General features: G+C 44.0%; 1 protein-coding gene across 2 annotated transcripts in view; it reads left to right on the top strand.

Moving 5' to 3' along the window:
• Positions 1 to 1068: 1068 nt before the first annotated feature.
• Positions 1069 to 11583, top strand: part of LOC140188732 (uncharacterized) — a 444984-nt gene continuing 434469 nt past the window's right edge. For both annotated transcript variants that reach the window (XM_072245312.1, XM_072245314.1), the window contains exons 1-2: positions 1069 to 1563; positions 11218 to 11352. In XM_072245312.1, coding sequence (XP_072101413.1) covers positions 1481 to 1563; positions 11218 to 11352 — 218 coding nt within the window. In that variant the 5' untranslated portion in view covers positions 1069 to 1480. The remainder of the gene's footprint in view (positions 1564 to 11217; positions 11353 to 11583) is intronic.

The raw sequence follows: 11583 nt of genomic DNA, 5'->3' as shown, positions 1-11583 counted from the left end.
AACATCTGCAGAACCTCTTCTGTTTATCAAATGCCTTTTTTAAACGTTGTGGTTGTACCCGCGTCTGGCAGCTCCCAGTAAGTTTCGATTGGCATTCTATGAAAGGACAGATGTTGTTCCGCGAAGACAGGACGGAACTTGCAACGGGACTCCCGTTGAGTGAATAGATCGCCGGAGGGCGGCGGGCATCTCAGGAAACGGTACTTCGCATAGATTCAAGGGGCCCGGGACCCCCGTTTGCTCCGTGCTCGGCAGCAATCTTGGTGACATGATCTATGATCCCAGCTGGAGTTCGGGAAGATAAGCTGCCGCCCACCTTTCGGTGGCATCCATTCTGCCTTCACCCAGTTGCGCGCTTAACAATTTCCCAGCAAAATACACCTTGCCTTCTCGCAGGACTCGGTCACATAAAGGAACTCCACTCAGACGCACACTTCTCAACCACTTCCCAATTTACTTTGTTCTCGGTAAAACAAGAATCTCCAGGCCACAAGCAAAGCATCCAGGATGCTGGAATTCTCCAGAATCAACGGAAAGTGCTAGAAATATTCAGCAGGCAGGACATGAAAAAAGCTAACCATTCAGGTGGATAATTCAACCTGGTTTAAAGCGTTGGAGATGATCATCTTGTTAACGTGGAAAAAGGGGTCGGCTGGGGGAAGAGAAAAGACTTGGGTATTGAAAGGGGGCGAAAGGCGGGAAAAAAATAGAAAAGCCACGATGGCGCTCGGCTGAAGGGGTTCGTGATGGAGTACATTTAGAAACATTTATATTTATAACATCGTTTCGAGGTGTTTATAATCTCCCGTTTCTCTGCGATTTCTTAAACACATAGTTTGTCTAGCAGCCTTGAACCATAGATTGTTTGAAAGAAAATAGCTTTGGAACTGAATGACCCCCCGCTCTTTGCCACAGTATTCTGGCACGGTTTAGTGCTGGGTGAAAGGGGTGGGGTTAGCTGTGTTTGGAATGGGTGTGTCCCGTCTGAAACTCCACCCCCGGGAGGATGCAGATGGAAGGACTGGGTGCACGTCAACGGTGATGTGACTGGTGCTGCAGCAGCGCCGGGTTCTCCCGAACATCAGAACAAGAACGCGTGTGAATGATGTTTCTGTGTCCTCCCTGAACCGAGCAGAGGCTTGGGAACATTCTCCATCCTCCCGAACGGCTGGTTAACACGAGGCGTTTCAGGTTAAATGCACTCCCACAACTAACGTGAAAAGGACGGACTTGTAAAATAATCACTCTTGACTCTTAATTCCTGTTTCAATTACAGCTGGACTTTAAAGAAAATCAGCATTTCAGGAAGTTTTGGATTTGCTGAAAAGATGCCAGTCCGAACAGCAGGGGAGTTCACGCGAAGGACCAATTAATACTTCCTTTTTCGTGTGTCTTTTGGGGAAGTTTTGTAAGTTTTGAGGAAGGAATCGGGACCCTTAACGGCATTTAACACAGGTGCCTTTAACTATCCGCCAACAAAATGTATCAAGTGTCAGCAAACATTTGTTTGCTGTTCCTCGTTGTGACCTCTGCTATTAACCCGGGAATAGTGCAAACCCACATGTAAGTATCGCGTTTTAAAACTTGGCAGTAGTTAAGGATCGTGAAAGCATATCTTAGGATTTCTGCGACTTTTACTATGAATGTTTTTTTTCGGCTGGACAGCTCGGACGCTGGTTGTTTCCATAAACAGTAGTCTGTTAACTGCCTGTTGGACCAGCAGCACTGTCTGGTTAAGAGAGCCGCCCTTAAGGTGGAATCGAAGAATAGATGGGTTCGATTCTGTTGAAATTCGCCAATACCTCCTGACGTTTTTGAGAAAGTTCGATAGCTTTCTAAAATAATTCTCGGTGGGAATCCATTATGTGAGTGCTCGCTCTCTGAGGTGATTTCCCTTTGTGTAACTTTTGTCAAGTGAATCAAATATTTTGTAACTTTTTACGTAGCGGTGAATTCATTAATTTTCTCTTGTAGAAGCAGTACAGAGAGTTATAGCAGGTATCTGCAATTCCAGAATTAACATACGGCATTTGGTTTCAGTTGTTTTTGCCTCTCCCTCGTACGTACGGCTCTTCAGGCTCCGCTCTTGCACTCACCACAAACATCGGTGAGTTCAGGTGGGATGTTAGACTAAGGAAGGATCATCACAGTTAAACTCTAGCTGCATCAGGGCAATCAAGAACTGGCCCGCCTCCTCCACCAACACGCTTTTTCATTACTTAGGGGTGTTAGCCCAAATGTGGTATTCTTGTTTTAATCCTGAATAAGACCAATTAATTCAACACTGACTGGTGTCTATTTCAAATTCTTACTGGGATAGGCTGCCCTTTTTGCACACTGACAACTGGATAGACATGTTTTTCATTATAAATAAAAACAGATATATTTCAAGCAGAGGTTGATAGGTTCTTGATTAGTAAGGGTGTCAAAGGTTACTGGGATAAAACAGGAGCATGGGGTTGAGAGGGAGAATAAATCTGCCATGATTGAATGGTGGAGTAAATCCGATGGTCTGAATGGCCTAATTCTGCTCTTGTGCCTTATGGTCTTACTGATTCTGTGAATTTATACCTCATAAGTACACACATTTATGGGGGCCAGGGAGGCACTGGGATGCTTAAACCTGAATGCATAGAGACCCTGGACAGATCCGCTGGAAGTACTGTACCACCAATGCAGTGGTAATAACTGATACTTTGCTTTGCTCATTCCAAACAATTTCAAAGTCTTATTCGTTACCTGATTAACTCAATATTTATTGCATTTCGTTAGTAAAATGCATGAATGTGCAAATTTAGTTATTTATTGTGATGCAACGCAGAACTGGCCCCTCTAGCTCTTTGAGCCGCGCCACCGATCCCCCGATTGAATCCTAGCCTCATCACGGGACATTTTACAATAATTAACCCACCAACTGGGAGGGTTGGTGTGTTCAGACTGTGGGAGCTGACGGAGGAAACCAGTGGGTCACGGGGAGAATGTAAAGACTCCTTACAGGCAGCGGCGGGAATTGAACCTGGGTCGCCGGTACTGTAAAGAATTGTGCTAACCACCAGGCTACCGTGCCGCCCGCGGTCCCTCATTGCTGCTACCAACAGCTTTGGGAATCCGAGGGAGATTCCACCTTTCAAACCTAGAAGAAATAAACTGACCTCGAAACTGAAGTGAATCTGGGTTAATTTTCGATTTTCTGACACTAAGTGCAGCGGAAATCGAGGAGCTGGGCAAAATCTATGCCTCAACCTAAACATTAAACAAAACAAATTATCTAGTCATTGTGACATTGCTGTTTATGGATTGTGATTAATGGGATTAAATATTAAATTGCTGTATAACCTGAGCCATGGTGTAGGAAATTAACATCAGACCGGTTATATACCTGAGCTTCGATATGCAGGATGAGCACCAGGTGAGCTTGCATACCTGGATTAACAAACACAAAATGCTAGAGGAACTCTGGTCATGCAATATCTATGGAAAGGAATAAAGCGTTGGCGTTTTGGGCTGAGACCCTTCATCGGGGCCAAGCGGGAGTATAGAGCTGAGCATCAGTCAGGGTTTGTATCTGTGATGTGAAAGAGAGGACTAGTCTCTGGCTGTTGTAAAAACAGAAAACCCTGAAAATGCGCAGCCGGATAGGCAGCATCTGTGAAGAGAGGAGACGGTTCTTTGACCCTTCAAATATTTATCTAGCTACACCTTCAATATAGGTTATGGACCAGAGACGTTGACATAGGTGCTACCTGACCTGCTGAGTACCTCCAGCATATTGTGTGTGTTGCTTTGGATTCCCTGCACCTGCAGACTTTCTCATGTCTATATCTAATGATTACCCTTGTGGGCGGATAGTTCCAGGGATTCACTACCCTACCAGAGAAGAAACCTCTTTGTACCTCAGTTTTAGACAACTGGCTGCTTACTTTGTAACCATGTTCCTTGCTCATGACATACCTTATCAAAAAGCTCAGGCTTCGGCATCCAAACTTCTTGATTGTCCTGATCAATAGAGTTTGTATAGAAATCTTGATTGAAGTAATTTTGTTTGATAAGAGCCTTACAGCATGGGGACATGCTCTTTGGAACAACTGGTCCATACTGACCAAGATTCCTATCTAATCTAGTACCATTTGCCTTTCTTTTGACCCATATCCTTCTAGATTCGAGTTCTCAGCCAGGGTCCATGGACCCCTTAATGGTATTGGTCTATGGCATAAATTAAGGTTGGGAAACCCCTGGTCTAAATCTCTTCTATCCATGTACCTGCACAAACACTTAAATGTGGAAAAAGTTCAAGGTAAATTTATTATCTCTAAGTATGTATATGTCACCATATACTACCTTGAGATTCATTTTCTTGCAGGCATTCACAATAAAAATACAATAGCATCAATGAAAAGCTACACACAAACAACCAATGTGCAAAAGAAGACAAACTTTGCAAATTAATTATATAGATAAATACAGTAAATAATACTGAGAACATGAGTTATAGAGTCCTTGAAAGTGAATCCGTAGGTTGTAGAATCAGTTCAGAGTTGAGGCACCTACCTCAACCAATTTCTTTGGCATTTCATTCCATATGTTGACAACTCTGGGTGGAAAAATTTATCCTTCAGGTTTTATTTGTTTAGAGATGCAGCGTGAAACAGGTCCTTCCAGCCCTTAAAGCCACACTGCCCAGCAATCCCCCGATTTAATCCTTGCCTAATCATGGGCCAATTTACAATGACTAATTAACCTACCAACTGGTACGTCTTTGGACTGTGGGGGGGGGGGGGACCCGTGAGATCATGGGGAGAACGTGTAAACTCCTTACATGCAGCAGCGGGAATTGAACCCAGATTGTCCGGAGTGTTACGTGTTGTGCTAACCACTATGCTACTGTGTTGCCCCCTCTCTTATCTCTCCTCCCCCCCCCCCGTCACTTTAAATCTGCGCCCTCCACTTCTGGCAATAAGTACAATGCCAGCAATGACATGATGGTGTAAATTATTTTCAACATGTTTCTTTCTTTCTACACCTATAGGTAGGTGGGCCATCACACCATTTATGTGAAATCTGTATGAAATACGTCACTTGTAGGTAGACTGCTGGAACAATGGAATTGTGCTGAGAGATAGAAGAATATAATGCTGGACTGAATTTTAGAGCATCTGTTTGGCAGGCCTGGCATTTGGATAATGAAGTCTCAGTAAGAATCACCAGTGTAAATTATCATGAGGGGGTGTGCTACTGACAATGTGGGAGCAGGGGTAGATTTTAAACACCCATCTTTAAAATGAAGCAGGAATTTGTAGTTGTGATGCAAATGGATGTGACTAGTGCAGCAATGGAAACTGATTTGATATTGATGGATGTTACCAAAGAGAGAATGGGCCAAATGTGTGAGAGAATGCATTTTGGGAAGTCAAATTCTAGTAAGAAAGAGTGGCCAGAGACCTCTAGGAGCATTAATGTAAAGAGAGACATCAAGATGCAAGTACCACAGCTGCTTGAAAATGGCACTGATTATCTGAGTTGAGATGTCATGTTGCAACTGTACAAAACATTGCTTGGACTGTTTTAGGAATATTCTGTACATTTTTGCTTGCCACACTTGAGGAGGAATATGGTTGCAAATGGGGGAGATTGAGTATATGATTTTTGGAGAAGAATGGTTTTGGAAAACGGGGAACCATTTCAAAATATAATTGGTTGAACCTGCTTGTACTAAATGGTGAAAGAGTGGTGTATTTTGGGTGCTGAATTGTGTGTGTGTGGGGTCTCTCAGAAGATCAGTTTAAAATTACTGAATAGGAAGTCATGCCTAATGAACCTCTTTCTATGTAATTTCTGTAACTTTTAAAATTTAATCTTCAGTCACACAAGCAATAATAATGGAATTGCAACAGTTGCTCCCTTAATATCTTGTATATTGAGTTGCTGAGCCAACTTGCTGTGTGTGGAATGGTGGTGGTTTGGAGAGAAAGTTTCTGTCACCTGCTCTTGAAGTATAATTTCAAGAAAACAGGAAAGATTTTTTAACGTATGGTTTCTGAAAGATGAGTGCAAGATATAGGAAATAATTTAGGCAAGTTAAGATGCTAAATACTCAGAAGTTTAATTCATTCTCCCACAGAAATCTCTTGCATGAATGTACACTGGTGCAAGTCATCTTTCCTCTGCATGTCTGCTGGTTCCGTTTATTCCGTCAATTTCCGAGATAGTTCAATGCAAGAGAGTCTAATTCACAACCCTCATCCTTCCACTCCCATTTCACAATTAACAAGTTTGGTCAAGACTTTTCAAATGCCTTCCCAGACTCTGCCAACATCCCCCTAACTTTCACAGGCAGCCACACTTCAAGCCGAAAATTAAGGAGCAGCTGGTGAGTTCCAAGCTAGCTGGACCAGCCAGTCAAAGCTCGGCCAAGAAACAAGGGCTGAGTTTGGTTGTGTCACTGGGTTTTCTACCAGGGACTCTGATCCCTAGAACCTTAATGTTGATGGTGATTAAAAATATATTATTTTGCATTTGATAGTTGACGTTCCCATCTGGTTCCTGGCTATATTGATGCTAAACATACGATATCCTAATTCTTTTCAACTCTCCCTCTGAATATATTATTATAATTCATGTCCCTAACTAGTTACCTAGAACTGTGTGCTCACCGTAACTACTCTCCGTGATAGTAAGTTCTACATTCTGACCACTCTTAGAGTAGTTTCTCCTGAAATACCCCATCATTAGAAAGCCTTTCCAGGACATTGGCGATGTCCTCTTCCTTCAAGGAACAGTGTTTCCCCTTCCTCCACCATTGATGCTGCCCTCACCCACACCGCCTCCATTTCTCAGACATCTGCGCTCACTCCATCTTCCCACCACCTTAACAGGGATAGAGTTCCTCTTGTCCTTGCCTACTACCCCATGAGCCTCTGCATCCAACTCTCACTCTCCGCAACTTCAACCACCTTCAACAGGACTCTACCACCAAAGACATCTTTACTCCCCAGACTCTGCTTTCCACAGGGATCACTTCCAGTGTCCATTCATCCCTCCCCACTAATCTCCCTCCTGGCACATACTCCTGCAAATGACAGAAATGCTACACCTGCCGGATTACCTCCATACAGGGCTCCAGGTGAGGCAACGCTTCAGCTGAATTTGTTGGGGTAGCCTGTTGTATGCAGTTGTCCTGATTGCAGCCTCCTCTACACTGGTGAGACCTGATGTAAATTGGGGGACTGCTTTGTTGAGCACCTCTGCTGCTCTATCTACCAAAAGCAGAATTTCCCAGTGGCCAACCATTTTAATTCATATCCCCATTCCCCTTTCTGGCATGTCAATCCGTGGCCAAGTATTTTGCCAAGATGGAGCTACATGCAGGGTGGAGGATCAACACCTCATATTCCATCTAGGTAGCCTCCGGCCTGATGGCATGAACATCAATTTCTCCTTCTGATAATTTTTCCCCTCTCCCTTTCCTCTTCTGTTTCTCATAATAGCCTCTAGCCTCTTACCTCTTCTCCTCACCTACCAATTACCTCCACCTGGTGCCCCACCTTCACTTTCTCCCATGGCCCACTCTTGTCTCCAATCAGATTCCACCTTCTCTAGCCTTTTGCCTTTTCCACCTACCAGGCTTCACCTTTCTCTATCTAGCTATTTCTCCTCCCACTTTTTTATTCACCTTTCTCCATCCAGCTATTCCTCCTCCACCTTTTTATCCTGGCGTTTTCCTCCCTTGCTTTCCAGCCCTGAAGCAGGGCCTCTGCCCAAAACATCAACTGTTTACTCATTTCCACAGATGCTGCCTGATCTGATGAGTTCCTCCAGCATTTTGTATTTTGCTCTGGATTTCCAGCATCTACAGAATCTCTTATGTTTGTGTAAAGCCAATACACAGTGTATTAGGTTCTGTTTTTAAATGACCAATACCACAGAAGGCAAGGGGTGAGATCTTGACCACAGTCTGACCCTGAACTGGATATATTGTAGGGGTAAATATTGTAACCTACAGAAAGGCAGAGAACTCCTGATGCTCTGCTTTCTAATGGATGTTCGGAAAATGCATAGCCTGCAGGGGAGGATTTGTATTTCAGGAATTTGTACTCAAACACTAATTATACAGTATGGTGTCTGAGATGAAACTAGTGTAGATCCAGTGGGTGTGTGCTGGGAGTGAACTGTACTTCCTGGCTCATGCTGAAAACCTTATCCTGTCTAGTCCTATTGACTTGCTCATGGACTATAGCCCTCCGTGCCTCTCCCATCCAAGCTTCTCTTAAATGTTGCAAATGAACCCATTTCCACCACTTGTGCTGGCAGCTCATTCCACACTTGCGCCACTCTCTGAAAAAGTCCTCCTTAAATATTTCACCCTTCTCCTTTAATCCATGACCTCCAGTTCTAGTCCCACTCAACCATGGTGGAAAAAACCCTGCTTGCATTTACTCTATCTATACCTCTCATAATTTTATATACCTCTAAAATCTCCATATGTTCCTCTTGAAATCTTTATATTGATTCTCGTTCATCTGCATTTGAAGCAACAAAACGCTTTTATTCCACGTGTATTGCTTATTCTTTCAGCATCTCCGTTTTGCATCTGTGAATATCAGCAGACCATTTGATGATCGTGGTGAGACATTGCAGTCTGTTATTTGTCCTGTATTCACACACCAAGGTTCCAGATTGCTATGTCGCAGGAGGCGGGGAGATATGGACATATGTGAGATCTTGACTTGTGAGTCAGTAGTGCATTTAAAATTCATTTACGGGATGTGGGCATCGCCAGCTAAGCCAGCATTTGTTGCCCATCCCTAGTTGCCCTTGAGAAGGTGGTGTTCTTGAACCGCTGCAGTCCCTGAGGTGTAGGTCCACCCACAGTGCTGTTAGGGAGGGAATTCCATGATTTTTGACCCAGTGACAATGAAGGAACAGCGATATGTTTCTAAGTCAGGATGGTGACACCCCTCCAAAGTCAATGCAATTTAAAATTCCCCTCTCTTCCTGCAGCCCGGAAAAAAAAAATGATGGTGTTTTAATTGGGGCTGATTATTTGTTTATTGAGATACAGTAGGTCCTTCTGGCCCTTCAAGCTATGCCACCCAGCAATCCACCAATTTAATCCTAGCCTAATTTCAGGATAATTTAGAGTGACCAATAAACCTACCAACCAGTTGGGAGGAAACCAGAGCACCCGGAGGAAACCCATGTGGTCACAGGGAGAACGTACAAACTCCTTACAGACAGTGGTGGGAATTGAACCCCGGTCACCTGCACTGTAAAGCGTGGTGCTAACCACTACGCTACTGTACTGTCCTACTAAAGGCAGAGGTCCATTCTTAGAATTTCCAGGGCTGTTGCCAACTATCTTAGACAATAGGTGCGGGAGTAGGCCATTCAGCCCTTCGAGCCAGCACCACCACTCACTGTGATCATGGCTGATCATCCGCAATCAGTACCCTTTTCCTACCTTCTCCCCATATCCCTTCACTCCACGATCTTTAAGAGCTCTATATAACTCTTTTTTGAAAGAATCCAGAGAATTGGCCTCCACTGCCTTCTGAGGCAGAGCATTTCACAGAACTACAACCCTCTGTGTGAAAAAGTTTTTCCTCAACTCCGTTCTAAATTGTCTACCCCTTATTCTTAAACTGTGGCCTCTGGTTCTGGACTCTCCCAACATCAGGAACATTTTTCCTCCCTCTAGTGTGTCCAATCCCTTAATCTTATATGTTTCAATCAGATCCCCTCTCATCCTTCTAAATTCCAGTGTATATGACCCCAGTTGCTCCAATCTTTCAACATATGACAGTCCCGCCATCCCGGGAATTAACCTCGTGAACCTACGCTGCACTCCCTCAATAACTAGAATGTCCTTCAGCTTCTGATTAACATTTTTATCCTTGCTTGACAGAAGACAAGTTGAAGAGTCATCACTGTTGATCAAGGATCCAGTAGTCTGTTTTCAATAGTCCAGAAGGGTCATGGACTGGTGTTACTTCACCTCATTAATAGAATGCAGCCATGGCCAGAACTTATTGTTCAACAGTAATTGTCCTTCTGAACTGCCCTCTACAAATGTGTGGATGCTAGGTTCTGGTTAGAAGTCCAAAAGACACGGGAGCAGAGCTAATCAGCCCATCAAGTCTGCTAAGCCGTTCCATCGTGGCTGATTTATTTTGCTTCTTGTAACCTTCAATACCCTTACTAATGAAGAACCTGTCAATCTCCACTTTAAATATACCTAATGACTTGGCATGCACAACTGTTTGTGGCAGTGAATTCCACAGGTTCACCACCCTCTGGCTGAAGAAATTCCTCCTCATTTCTGTTCTAAAGGGACATCCTTCTATTGTGAAGATGTGCCCTCTGGCCCTAGGATCTCCCCATTATAGGAAACCTGGAATGCACGTCCACTCTATTCATGCGATTTAGAGTGTGCGATTAAGTTTCAACAAGATCCCCTTCCTTCTAAGCTCCAGTGAGTACAGGCCCAGAGCCATCTACAGTACTTTGCTGTGGGTCTGGAGTCGCATCCAAGTGAGGACAACAGAAACATGAGAAAATCTGCAGATGCTGGGAATCCAAAGCAGCGTGCACACAAAATGCTGGAGGAGCACCAGTGGAAAAGAGTAGACAGTCAATGTTTTGGGCCGAGACCCTCCTTCAGGACTACTGAAGAACAGCAGGAAAACGATTTACCTGCTTTGAAGAACCAGATATGTTTCTATGGTTTCAAATTACTTATTTAGGTTATTAAATTTAAACTTCACAGCTGTCATTGTGGGTTTTAAACTCTTGTATTCGGATCTGTAAACTGCTAATCCATCAGTCTAGCCATTTCTGGTGGGAAAGAGTACAAACAATGAAAGAATGGTGATTCTCTGCAGAGCACTGGCGACCCTTCTGAAAGGTGCTGAGTATCTGCATTTCCTGTGAGAGAGCTGGACAAATTCCTGACTGGTGCAGACATCACACTAAACACTGTACGCTGGATTGTTTTTGAGGGGATGGGCAAGGAATTTCAATGTTTTATTCTCCAGCTTTCTCTCGGTCCAGGTTTAGCCTCTGCGTGGGAAGGTCTCGTTTCCACGCTCCGCCCAAGGTTGTGAAGTGGGTCAGACTTGAGGGAGCGTTCCTCTTTCCTTTCCATCATGGCTGCATGTTCTTCTATCAATGCAGGCAAAGACCTGTCTCTTATCAATTTTTTTTAAATTCCCCCCTCTTTAGGCCCAATGTTTGTGCTGAGAGGGAGGTGGTGGTCATTGGCCGCAGGCAGCCGTGCATTCAGGCCTTCACCCGGATGGTCAAGGTGTGGAAACAAGGATGCGGAGAGCAGAAATGGTGTGTGGGACATGAAAGAAGGTATGTGACCCCAGGGGCATCCCACTAGGCATGATTTGTTCACTCAAATAAGCTCATTCCTTTTGCTAGCCATACTTGTTAACTGATTTATTGTGTCAAAGCCGTTAGGCAGTTTCCTTTTCCCACATTTCTTGTGAAGGTCCTGCTGTATAGATTTTCTCCCCATCCACTTTCCTCCTTAATCCCACTAACCTTAAAACTTCCAGAAGTTCATAGGGGACTTTTAAGTCT

Source organism: Mobula birostris, chromosome 27, assembly GCF_030028105.1.
Source record: "Mobula birostris isolate sMobBir1 chromosome 27, sMobBir1.hap1, whole genome shotgun sequence".
In the NCBI taxonomy this organism is placed as follows: domain Eukaryota; kingdom Metazoa; phylum Chordata; class Chondrichthyes; order Myliobatiformes; family Myliobatidae; genus Mobula; species Mobula birostris.
Note: the sequence above shows the minus strand (reverse complement) of the source record. Positions and strands in the feature narration are given on the sequence as shown.